Source organism: Drosophila subpulchrella, chromosome 3L (genome assembly GCF_014743375.2).
Source record: "Drosophila subpulchrella strain 33 F10 #4 breed RU33 chromosome 3L, RU_Dsub_v1.1 Primary Assembly, whole genome shotgun sequence".
Classification (NCBI taxonomy): Eukaryota; Metazoa; Arthropoda; class Insecta; order Diptera; family Drosophilidae; genus Drosophila; species Drosophila subpulchrella.
In genome coordinates this window covers 16748404-16761780 of record NC_050612.1, presented here as the reverse complement: position 1 = coordinate 16761780, position 13377 = coordinate 16748404, and the positions used below count along the sequence as shown (strand labels likewise).

The following is a 13377-nucleotide window of genomic DNA, read 5'->3' as shown; positions in this document are numbered from 1 at the left end:
AAAAGCTTGTAAGCCAGTTTCCGGCTCCGGCTGCGACTACGGCTAAAACTACGACATCGTCTCCGGCTCAAGCACGAAAACTGTAGGGGAAAGTATAGGTTTTAGGATCGTAAACAAAAATATATGTCTGAAAAGTCCACACTGCTAATCAGGAAATCGTTGAAATAATAACCAAATTAGGTGGGCAGTCGCCGAAAGGACATGCTAAAATATTTGAAAGCTTTCAAGGAAATCATATCTGAAAATCAAGAGATCTGAAATAAATAGAAATCAACCAATTGAAATAATAACAAAATGCGTTGGCTTTAAATTCTGTTTTGCATGACATTGTCCATCTGTGAGTAGACTTTGTTTTGTTTTATTTTGTGAAAAACGTCTTTAACTAAGAGCTAATCATAACCAACTAGAATAACATAAGTTAATAATTTATTTAAACGTTTAGCTAAGAACTAATAATCAATAAGCGGGTGTCGGGGCTTTGTTTCATTTTTTTTATAATAAATAACGAAAAACTTCAACTTGAAACATGGAAACGACCCCGAAGGGGATTTCCGCCCCCGGGGGGACAAACGGGTTAACCTGTCCCCGCCTGGGGGTTCGGAGAGGGGTGAGGTGTGTCCAATCCAAAGATGGTTTATGAACTAAAGAAAACTTAAAGGTTTTTATTTCATTTCATGAAAACAAAAAGTAGAAAATTATTAGAGGAGCGAGCATTAATCAATTACAAAGATAAAGTAAATTTAACAGTGTTTTTGTTGAACAAAAAAAAGGAATTGTTTTTTTTTTTGTTTCATGTTTGTCTTGTAAGATTTCCATAGAAATGAGTTTTTGTGTTTTTTTTTTGTGCCCTAGGGAGAATTCTTTGTCTTTTGTTTGTGTTTTCTGTAGGCTATTAAATTAAATTAAATAGTTAAATTAAATTAATACAAATCGTTGTGGTATAAGTGTACATGCTGCTGAGTAACATTACAAATAAATTAATAGTAAATTAAGAGTAAGAGTACGATTCTAATGCCTTTCTCCAATGCGGCAATCCTATTAGCCTATGTAGCGAGTCTAGCTTAATAATTTCAACGTTGCTCAAAATGCTGAGAGATCAGATCGTCGGGGGATCTGACCGCCTTTATATCTAGTATAGCCTAAGTGTGGAACATGGAATTGCTAGCTGTATCGAAGATCCTGGCTATCTAAACTCCTGGGGGTCCGATTAACGCGAAAGGATCTAGCAACTAGAACTAGTTTAGGTGCTAATACGTTGGGTGGTCTTGAGTGCTGCCCTCTAACTCTCTTTTAAAAAATTAGTTGATGGTTCTTTAGCCTATTTAAACTGTAGGTAGTATTAAGGTTCCTCAGTCTTCGCAGAGATTTCCGGTACAAGTACAAACTGCTCTAGTTAATGTTTTCTTTTGTTTTTAGATGGTTGCTGTAGCACTAAGCTGGGCCTGTCTACGGACGATGTTGCCTAACAGGTCATAAATGGCCTGGATGCCGCTGCATACAGGCAGCGTTAGGCGCTCTCCGTCTTGACCACAAGGGGCATGGGTCCGCCAAGGGTCAGGCCTGGCTGGGACTTCTGCAGCAGCTCCTCCTGCAGCAGGCTCATCGGATTCATGGGCAGGCCCATATTGAGACCCATTCCCATGCCCATGTTCATGTTCATCTTCATGTCCAGCAGCGGATGGGAACTGGGGGACTTGGGCTCCTCCATTCGCTCGCCGCTCCTGCGCGACTCGCGGCTCTCCCTGCCCTCGCGTCCCTCACGGCCTTCCCTGCCCTCCCGCGATCCTCCCCTGGAATCGTATCGCGTGTGGGTCCTCATGTGCCTGGTGATCATGTCCCGGCGACAGGCGGCATACGGGCACTGCGGACACTTGTAGGGCTTCTCGCCGGTGTGGGTCCTCTGGTGGGTGGACAGGTGATCCGAGCGCGAGAACACCTGGCCGCACACCTTGCACGTGTACGGCTTGACGCCCGTGTGCAGGCGCATGTGGCGGGTCAGCATGTCGGAGCGGGCGAAAGATCGCCGGCACACATCGCAGGAATAGGCTTTGGCAATATCGTTAGCGGGATTGCGGGACTTGTGGCGCGAGGCCATGTGCTTGGCCAGGCGGTCGTGCAGCGAGAACATCTGGCCGCAGGTGGGGCAAACGTAGGCCACATCCGAGCCGGGAGGCATCTCCTCCACAACCGGGGAGACGTCCAGGTTGTAGCGCCATGCCACCGTTTCCTTTGTTGTGGGCGAGGCCACATCGCCCTTGATCACCGGCACACCCACCGTGGTGGTGGGCACTTGCGAGTGGTGCATCTGCTGGTGGTGCAGTGGGTGCAATGGCATCTCCATCTTGATCATCGCTGCAGCCGCCGCCGCAGCCGCTGCATGGGCAGCGTTCATGGCATTGGCATACGGAGAGTTGGGTGGTGGCTGGTGGTTGGGCGTGGCAGCGGTGGTGATGGGCATGTGGCCGGAGTGGCTACTCGAAGCCGGCGACAGGGCACTCATACTCTCCAAGCTGCTGGCCGCACTCAGGGCCGGCGGTGGTGGCATCATGACGGCGGAACGCGACTCTTGGGAGGATTTGGAGCCGGACTTTTTGTACTTCTTGGGCTCCACCTCGTTGCGCATGCACAGATCCAAAGGACGCTCCTGGGGCGGCGGCATGGGCTTCTTCTCGCCCTTCTTGCCCTTGGGCTTGGGACTAGTGCGCTTCTTGGTGGTGCTGGTGGTGGTTGTGGTGGCCACACTATTGCCCACCGAGGATTCGCTGCGCGGCGGCGAGGGCAGCGATGGCGGAGGTGAGTTATTGGCCAGCAGAGCGTGGGGCAGCATGTGATTGGACCTGCTCTTCCGCTCGTGAGAAGTGGGCGAAGTCTCCGTCTCCGAGGCTATCGAAGAGGGGGTGTGCTGCAGGGGCGAGGGATAGAGATCTGGGCGCCGGCGGAACACCTCATTCAGATACTTGGTGTGCAGGTAGTAACCGAACAGAGGAGACGGTATCGGGAAATACCTATCGTAAGGGCTGGGGATCTCAGTCTTGATGTCCACATGCAGCGGATTCTCCTTGTTCAGCGCCTGATTCTGATCCTGGGGCATATTGCTCTGGGCGGCCTGCAGCTGCAGAGGACTCATGCTGATCCTGGGGCTGTCCTGATCGTTATCATCGCTGTGCGACAGCTCGAGATCCTCGCCGGAAATGTCCTCGTTCTCGTTGTCCATTTCCGGTTCGTTCTCCTCGTCCTCGCTGACGGGCTGTTCGCTCTTGATGTACTTGCCAGGATCCTCCTCCCGATCCTCCTCCTCGTCATCGGGTATGGAGTCATCATGATCCTCTTCATCCTGTTCGCCGTCTTCAGCCAAATCCTCCTCCATTTCCATGGGTTCCGCCTTGCAGGCCAGACCATTCGAGTGGGTCTCGTTGTTATTGTTATTATTATGGTGGTGCAGCTTGTCCAGCACCGCCGAGAGGCGCTTGCGCTTGCGCTGCTTCCACGGCACCACTATATTGTTGTTGGCCACACTGGCCTGATTGTTGTTGTTGGAGTGGTTGGTGGCCACCGCTGCAGCCACCGCCGCCGCAGCAGCCGCCTGTTGGTGGAGGCTCAGGGCCAACGGCAGGTGGTGCTGGTGGGGGTGGTGCTGGTGCTGCAGGGCGTGCGGATGCGGATACTGCAGGCCACCGTAGTGGGAGTGAGATTGGGCAGCTGCCGCGGGCGCAGGGTACATGTGGGGCAGATACTGCTGCTGCTGGTGGTGGTGATGGTGGTTGAAGTTGAGCAGCTGCGGCGGTGGTGCCGGCGGGGGGTGGGGCAGGGGCAGGTGGTGCGGGTGGTGCTGAGGCGGCTGCGGGGGCGGATTGTGCGGATTCGTGTGGTGACCATGCCCCATGGGGTCGGTGCCTTCTGCCATCGTCATGAGGTCAACTTTTTGCGGCTTCAGCGGCGGCTTCTCCTGCGGATTGGAGGCTTTCGGTTGGGATGGGGATTGGGTCGGGGATGGGGGGCGGTTCTCCAGTTGCAGTTGTGCTGACCTTGGCAACTCCGGCCACAATTGATCCAGCCTGCGGGGTCTGGGATTCTTGCGGGCTACCTGGCGAGACTGGAAGTAAATGAAGGAGAAACGAAATACATCAAATTAATTATGGACATGGCAAAGAATAATTTCTGTTAAAAATTAGTTGGTAAATATATGGAAATATTAAAAATTAGTTTTGCAGATTCAGGGGAGACATGGTATTATTTATAATCACCATAAAACTTACTCAACGATGAATACATTTTCAGGTTTTTGTGTACCCTAACCTAAAAAGTATCTGCCCTTGATGACTTGGCAATTTTCCTGAAATTTTTTTTTAACACGCTTACCAACATTTAAGTTTTGAAATCAATATATCATAATTCTTAACAATTAAAACATTAACCAATTGTTCTTCAGACAATTCTTTTATTTAAACACCCACCACCATTCTTTCAGATCTTTTGCACAAGACTAAAAGGAAACGTATCACTTTGGTTAGTAAAAGACAATTAGAAAAGTCTTTCTATCCAGAGTTTAATTTTGGTTGCGGGAGGCTTTGTAAATTTTTAGATTTACGAAGCTGAAAATTTAGCTTTCTTCCGGGACGAAGACAAAAATTGTCTGCGAAGAGCAGAATTCCATCTCGCCTTAGCTCGAATAGTTGTCTCCCTTGCACTCGATACTTTTAACGCTTGTCACGCGCAGCGTTGCCAGATCGCGCATACTCCTACGCTTACGTAATTGGGTTAGAAGCATAGAATTTAAGCCAAATCAAGGAGAAAATAATGCTAAAGATATGTTTTAGGGAGCAATCAGTCAAGCATCAAAATGCAGCTATTTCCCCGGCATCCGTTTGTGTTGGCTTTCAGTCAAACAAATAAATAAGATAAATTTTGTGCTGAAGCTGCCAAAAAGAAATAACGTAACGAGAAGACAGATGACAACAACGGCGGCGTTTACGCTGCGTTAGTTTTATGCGTTTATCCGTACGGATGGGTGGGAAAGGGATGGATAGATGGAACGGTGGAGTAGAGGAGTACAGTAGGGGAGGGAGTTCTGGTACAGTCTCCAGTCTCCAACTCCCGCTGTGGGAATTTTTATGGCGCTGCCAGCAGATTTTATGGCGCTCAAAGTTTATGGGGCCTTTGGATTTTGGCGCTGCCTTCGCCTTGACCGGCGAACACCCCCTTGTTGTCACCACCCCTCCTCCGCCGCCTAAGCTTCTGGTCAGCGAAATCAATGAAGGAAAGGAGACAGGATGGAACGGGCGACAGTCCTGGACAGGATCGCATCGCATCGCATCTCGCCGTCTGGCGCCAACATTCGCAAATAATTAAAAGTTACCACACACACCAGGAGCTGGAGCAGGGGCGTAGAAAGGGGGGCCACTGCCACCGAACCCAAAGGCAGTTGGCTCGGGAAAAGGACAAGGCACCACAAGCGACAACAACAACAACAACGAGTGGCACGTCTGGAAGGACGTTTGCTGCATTGCGCTTATCCTTGTGATATATGAATATTGTGCACACACGCACGTAGCTGCGATATGGGTGGTGTAAAGCAGGGGTGGGGCAGGAGGTTGGCTGGGGGTGGTGCAGCAGGAGCAGAACGAAGCTTTGTGCTGTGTCTGCCATAAGCCGTCAGTTTACGGTGGGGTACTCAGCTGTGCACTGAAAAATAAATCTTTAGGGTGAACTTCTTAAAAAAATGTACCTTTTTGATAAAAAAATTTAATAATTTTGAAAGTCCCCATAAAATAATTCCTTTTATAGTTTTTTCACTATTCAATAAACAAAATAAAATATTAAGAAACACAGTAATTTCTTAGATCAAAATTAAAGATTTAAGCCAGTAATATTTGAAAGAATTATTTAAAAATGTATACCATTTTGATAAAAAAATTATTAATTTAAAAAGCTCCTACCCATTAATAAAGTTTTCTCACTTTTTAATGAAGACAATTAAATATTAAAATTTACAGTTATTTCTTAGCTAAAAATTGAAGATTAAAGCATCTAATATTTGAAAGAGTCTGTTACCAATATTATAAAAATTAAGGAATTCTTAAATACAAAAATAAGTTTTAAGAATTTTAGGCGTCTCTGAACAGAAAATAAAAGTTACGTTAAAATCAATTCAATAATTAGGAATTTTTGTTTAAAGGCTTGCTATTTTTAATGACTTAGACATACAAAATTTTTAGATGTAATTATTTTTTAACTTTCGAAAATGTAATAACACAGTTATTTAAATGAATTTTTAAGTTCGTAGTGGTATGAAAATATTTCCTGACTCTCCCCCAGTTTCTTCCAGTGCACTCGTTGTCGTTGTCCTTCTGTTGGCAATTTGCGCCTACAACCGAGTGGCATGGGCGGGGGTCTCGGGTTAAGAGCAAGGGGCAGCCGGAGTCCATGTCCTTAACGGTCACGTGTTTGCTTTACGTGTTGAGAAAATGAAAAGAGCCGGACCCGTCTGTTTCCGAGTTGTTGGTGTTGTTGGCTTGCCCGCCAGCCGAGGAAGAGGTGTTGATGGGCCAGCGACAGGACACCTGTGTCCATCTGCTCATCCCCCTTCGCCTTCGCCGCCACCCCTTTCACCTTTCACCTCCTGCCAGTTAGTGGCTTGCTATTGCCGTTGTTATTGTTGTCGCACATGTCTGCCCCTTTTGGTTTAATGGAGTGCGTGTCCTTTGTCCTGAGCGCCCCCCTTTTTTGTGGCCCCCTTTAAAGTTGTCTCAACTTTTTCGATTAAATGGAAAACTTAAATGGAAAACGGTCCGAAAGTTTTTTGCATATCATAATTCATGTTCTATTTCCGGGAATAGGGTCACCACCCCGTCCGCCCTCCCCCTCGCGTTTCATTATCCACCCGAAGGGCAATTAATATTCTTAATTAGGGTAATTAAACAGCGCAATGCTGACAACTATGCGAAAAACTTTACACCACCAAATGTGGCCAACGGCATTGGCTGCTTTTCCTGCTTTTCCTCCACACCGCCCAACTTTTTGCCACTTCTTTTTCGCTGTCCCCCATATATACCAGTATAAATACGTATATTCATAGAATAAAGTGAACAAAAAGCTGAAAAAAACATAAATTTTCACGCCAGTCGAGTTCTGCTGGGTTCTCCAAGGTTCCGCCGCTTTGGGGCCTTGTTAGCACGCGAAATCGGGGATCGGATTCACGGAGGAGGTGCGGCGGGTGAGTGTCGAGATTTTTGATTTATGGCTGGCAGAGTTTGGATAAACACAAACGTACGTATATCCGCATAAATGTCCATACCCTTGCCAAGTGTTAATTAACTCGCAAAAGAAGTTGCCACTTTAAATCGATCGAGGAAAGTGGACCGAAAGGGGTTTACCAACCATGGTTCTTAACTTGGTCAGATACTATCAGATCATTTATGGTGTCATATGAAATAATCATGAGGATATTATAGATAATGAAACATCATAATAGATTATTTTAGAAAGCAGTCTTGTATATTTGGTTAAAGGGTACCCCCAACTTCGTTCTAAAAAATCCCAAAACTTAATTTTAATTCGTTTTGGGATTTTTTTTGGCCAGGCGCGAAAGATTGCATAATGGGAGAAGGGAAAAGACAAAATGGACTTGTCAGGCGATGGTGGAGATGGTGTGAAATTATGCTAAATGGAGTGTTAATTTTTGGCCACGGGTGGAATGACTTTGTAAGTGGCCAAAAATAAAACGGGAACGAATGGCAATCGTAGATTTAATTAAGCTTTTTCCAGAGTGTAAACATGGCGCTAACAAGTCGCCAGCTAAAGACCAAAACGAGCGGACAGCGAAACATGCTTGTAAGCAAATGTTTGGCAAAGTGGAACGGCGAATGCCAAGTGCTCGTAAATGATCTGAAAACTGAAAACTGAACGCTGAGCGCTGAAAACCGAAAGCTGGAAAAGTGCAAGCCAAGTGCAAAGTGGCTGCGACTGCGACTGAAGACGGAAAAGCGCTGCTTAATTACGCCAAACAACGAACAACGCCGAACAATGAACAACGAACAACCAGCGAACAACGACGGCAGCAACAACAGGGGGAAAACACTAGGAAGCGCATTAAATGGCGCTCATTTGTTGTCAACAATGGCAAAAAAAAAAAAACTAAAATGAGAACCCAGATTTGCCAACTCGGCTTTGTTATTTCGCTCTGCAAAACTGCCGAGTGAAAACTGAAAATGTGCAATGCCATGGAAATATGATTCAAGGCCAGTTTTTGAGGCAGTCCAACAACCGTATAGGTAACCAAAATAATTGTTATAATTAGGCGGCGCACCGAAAAGGGGGTGAACTTTCGCGAAAAAGAACCACAGTTCCAAAAAAGGGTTGTATGATGAATACCCAAACAATAGGAGACCTTCTAATAAAGTAAATCTATTATTGTTTTGAGGGTTCCTGATCTTAAAAATTCCTGTTTTGTGGAATTAAACTAAAAAACTTCTATAACTATTATATTATTTTAATATATTGGTATACAAGTAAGTGTTTATTATATCATATCATGTTAAAGAGTTGAATATTGGACTATCCCATCAAGTTGGAAACATCATTTATGACTTATTTACTGTATCAACCACTTATAAACAAAGGTATTCCCCGCTGAGTGACCACTGTATTTGCCTGGCATTTGTCACGCTTATTACACACAGCGAAACTTGATGAAGTTTTGCAGTAGCAGCCGTCAAACACATTTCTACCCCCCTCCTTTTGGGACCCAGAGACGCCGCGATAAGCCTCGTGCCATGTGCCTCCTTTTTAGACCCCCTTTTCAAACCGACGACAGTTCGCAGAGCTAAGCAAATAAAATTGCAGAAATTAAAATGTAAACAATTTGTTGGTGTGCGATTGCAGTTGGTGGTGTTGCCACGCCCCTGGCGGGCTCCCCCGCCCCCAAAATCTTCGGGGGACTGTGGCCATTAATCTGGCAAATGTCTCTGACGCCATTTAAGCCACACTTCACTGGAGTTAACTTCACTTGTCTTTGGTCGTAATAAACGACATCATAAACATCAGCATTCAACGTGATATGCATTGATAATGGACGGGCCTTCTGGGTGGAGAAAGGGGGTTTAGAGGGGGGGGGCTTGGGAGCCCCAACTTCAATCACAAGTGCAAAGACAACACCAGCCAACAGCAACAACTCGCTGCCCGAAGGCAAACAAAGCATGACGGGGCAGAAATATGGCTAATAAAATAAAACGCCATTTGCTTAGCCACGACAACGAACTCAACTGCTCATCAAACGAGATATAATAAAAAACAAAAAACAACAACGTGGGGAAAACTCTTTTTACGCCTACAACAATCGCCGCTGTTGCTGGTAGCCAATGACAGCAGCAACATGTTGCTGAGCCCGCCCCCCGCGGCAACACGAGCTCGCAACTGGCTGGAAAAGCTCTGGCTCAATTGTTTTCTTTGGGAAAATATCTCGGGTGAAGCCAGAGAGCTTGGAAAATCAGTAATGCCATTTATAATAGCTGTTAAAACCATGAGGATCTAAGATTATTTTAATGAAGTACATTTTTTTTTGGAATGGAAACATTATTTGTTAGTTGTTAATAATTAAATATAACAAAATAAAATAATATGCATTTTTAAATTACTTTTCTAAATCCAACAGATCCTAAGTCTCCATTCTTTCCATATGCACCTCCTTAGCATTACTACTTTCTCTCTGACCTAAAAATCTTCCAGTTAAATATTTTAGAGCTGATCAATTTAATATTTACGGGGAATATATTTAAATGAAAATGTATTCTTAACCCTCTTCTAATACCAACAGATCTTGATCTCCATTTTGCCATATTCATTTCTATAGTATTTCTATAAGTTCTCTCTGTTCTGAACTCTGATCTATGTATAGTCCATTATATATCTCCCTATTTCATTATCGCCTTGCTCCCCCGCCTTTACATTGCCTATAAGGCGAACTCATTTATTATAACTAGCTTGGCTGCTACTGTTGCTCGTTTGCTTTCAATTGGAGCCCCCGTCTGAATGTGAATCTGAATCTGAGTCTCAATGCGAGCTTGGCGCACTGCAATTAAAATGATCACTGTAATTTGAAAACGACTGCGAATTGGCCCGGACCAAATTTGACGTCAATATGTGAGCTAACGATATGCTAATTAGTTGCCACTGCTACCGGGGCCGTGGACTCGGATCATTAATTAAGAGGGGCTCTGATCTGGGGATTGACGTGGTTGCAGGTTGCAGGTTGCAGCCTACGCTACCGTTGGCCAAGTGGATAATGCCAGATAATGGCGATTTCCTGCCACCAGGCCAATTGTTGCTGCCGTGCCAAGGAGCAACAGCAGCACCGCAGCAACAGCAGCAACACCCGAGCAACATGCTGCCCCTGGCTGACCGCAGCTTAAATAAAATTACATTCAAATTCAATTGTAAATGCATTTTATCTGTTGGTTTTGCTGCTGCTGCTGCCGGGGCTGTAAACTGCAATCATGTTGCACATTTTTCTCTGGCAGGCCGAGGTCCGATCTCGAGTCCCCAGCCTAGAGACGGAGACGCTGGCCTTTTACAATCAAATGTAATTATTTTTGCAATATACACCTTCAGCTGCTTTTGCAGCAACAAGTTGCTTAGCATACTTCCGTTTGAGCCACAAAAGGCCGCGCCCGAGAACCTGGAGCCTGCAACTGCAACCTGGAGTCGTCTCTGAACTTGGCCATATAACTCGGGCCAAGGGGGATACGGGATCGCGTGATCAAAGTCAATTTAGCTGCGATATACAGACACATTTGTTTTGCTGTTGCTGCTGCTGCGGCTGCCGCAGCAACTTCTGTTGCACGTAGGCCGGCCCAACGATCCTGTCGTCATCTGCTGCTGCCGCTGGTGCAGCTAAATTAAACCATTGCCGCCTTATCGTTGCCGACTAACAGAGGCGCCTAAAAGGGCCACAGAAAATGGGAAGGGGACTCAGGGAAAATAAAAATAAATGCAAAACAGGTTTACACACGAAAATGCGTCAACCTGGTCACACTTTTTAATGTCGAATTTCCTCTGTCAGTTTAATATTCATAGCTTTACAAAAATACGTGGGCATACAATTTTCGTGACTCCGACGGGGTCATACAAATGTTAACTTGTTTGCTTAAAATATTAAAAATAAATAAACTGGTCTGATCATATAAATGCATAAAATTGTAGATTGGTCACACTATTAAGCTTTTAATATGATATATATAAAGATAAAGAGAATTGCTCACAAAACAAAATAAGGTTCAGTTAGCTGGTCACACTCTTTAATGTGGCACTTCCTCTTTCTGTTTTCTATTCTTGGCTTTGGCAAATGTTTATCATAATTAGCCACACGATTTGCTGCTTAATCGCTGCATTAACATAAATAGCAGAAAAGAGCTGAAAACGAAATGAAACGTAGGAACTTGCAAGCAAAAAAAAACCGAAAATCGCCACAAGCGAAAAGTCTTCAGAAAAAATGGTTTCTTTGACCAAACTAAAGATCCCTGGCTCATTTCATGCTAATTATATATGGCCGGGCTAAAATGAATGGCTGGAACGCCCGCCATTTTAGCCTAGACTAGAGAAGCGCGCTTTGGCTTCATTTGGAGTCGGAAATTATTTAATTTTAACCTCTGGGGGCCAGCAATCATCATTAAGCACGAGCTCCGAATGCCGCATATTTGTTTTTTCTCTCTTGTTTCTGTCTTTTACTTAACGTAGGGTTTTTGGGCAAAAGGTTTTGGGTCAGCGCCAAGGGGGCAAACCTCCGAGTACGCCCACTCCACCTTCTCCATATCCGTTCGGCCCCCTCCAGTTCGTTTATCAGTCAAAAGCGATCTTTGCAATTAGCCTTAAACGCTTTTTGGCTCAACACGAAGCCCCGAAAGTACGTCGAAAACCCTCGAAAACCAACCGAATACCCCGAAAACCCCCGAAAATCCCGAAAACCCTCAACTGGGTCACAGGTCCAGCCTGTCTCATCCTCCGTCCGTCACATTATCAGAACGAAATTATCGTATATCAACCTTCGGCCGTCGAGAATTGCAGCGCCTGCATATTTATTTTTAATCATCTTTGTGAAAGCAGGTGAAATTTTTGGCATTTATGAAAGTGCAGCAGCGTGACTCGGTTCGGTTTCGTATAAAAATTAATATAGATTGCAAGTGGGGATACGCAGCGGCAACAGCAAGAGCAAAAGCAACAAGTTGAAAGTATCTGAGCGTTTTGCGGCACATTTTCCCGTTTCTTTTTCGCTTTGTGTAAAATTTATTATGCCAAAGGCCGATCATTATCGGGTAGCCAAATTATATATGCGCGCGCGCACATGATGCGCATTAAGGGTTCCCAGTTCCCAGTTCGCAGTTCCCAGTTCCCATTGCCCACATCGATCTGCTCCGATCTCCGCGATCCTCGCAGGGATCTTGGTTAACCGCAGGCTCTCTGGGGCCAAAACTATAAAATGTCGCAGACTATAAATCCACTTGGAGCAATAAATTTCTCAAAATGTCAGCGCAGGCTCCCGCATTAATTACAGACTCCGTGCGAGTTCGATGTTGCTGCTGGGACACTGGAGCAACATATCGCCATGTTGCTGGCACGCCAGCAACACCCGCATCTGGGGTCCCCAGCTCCGGTAATGTGAGCCGTTCCGAGGCATGTAATCAATAGTTGTAACCACCGAAAGTGCACCACCACTCCACCGAACCACTGAACCACTGAACCACCAATATCTTGGAGTTCTCTGTTTTCTGAGTGCTGTTTTGTGACCGCAAAGGCAAGTGCAAAGCATTCAATTTTTGCCCCGTTGACTGCAACAAGTTCTTTCAATTTGCGTTGCCAGGTGGAGTCGACAACAACAACAACAACAAAAACAAGAGCTAAAATAATAATAACAACACAGGGAACAACAACAGCCAGCAACAACAAAAACAACCCACAATTGCAAACTTGCGCGTGTTTTGGCTCGCATTTTGATTGCCTACAAGCCGTTGCTGTCACTTTGCATTATACGAGAGTCCAAGAGTCCAGAGGGGGGTTTTCAAGAGCGGGTCTAGGGGCTTCTCTGGGGTTTTTGAGGGGTCTTGAGGGTCGGGAGGCCTTTCGACGAGCGTCAGACGTTGAAAAACGCGCGCAATACCTGTGTACAACGCACTTAAAACATAGCAAATGAAATAGAGTTTATAGATCGATATCGAAAGGAAACTAAAAGAGAATGGATAATACGTTTTTATCTAGAAGGAGATACTGATTTTACTTTTAAAAGTGGAGGAAAAAGGTCTGACACATTTAAATATAAATTTAGTTAAATTATAGATCAGGTTATAGAATCCTTCTTTTTAATAAGATAAAAAAGTGACATAACATAAA

At 45.2% G+C, this 13377-nt stretch overlaps 1 protein-coding gene across 1 annotated transcript in view; it reads right to left on the bottom strand.

The window, feature by feature from the left end:
• Positions 1-282: 282 nt before the first annotated feature.
• LOC119554662 (transcription factor btd) overlaps positions 283-13377 on the bottom strand; it is a 28819-nt gene continuing 15724 nt past the window's right edge. Inside the window, exon 3 of the mRNA XM_037865664.1 lies at positions 283-4093. Within this exon, the coding sequence (XP_037721592.1) occupies positions 1508-3910 (2403 nt within the window). The 5' untranslated portion in view covers positions 3911-4093 and the 3' untranslated portion in view covers positions 283-1507. The remainder of the gene's footprint in view (positions 4094-13377) is intronic.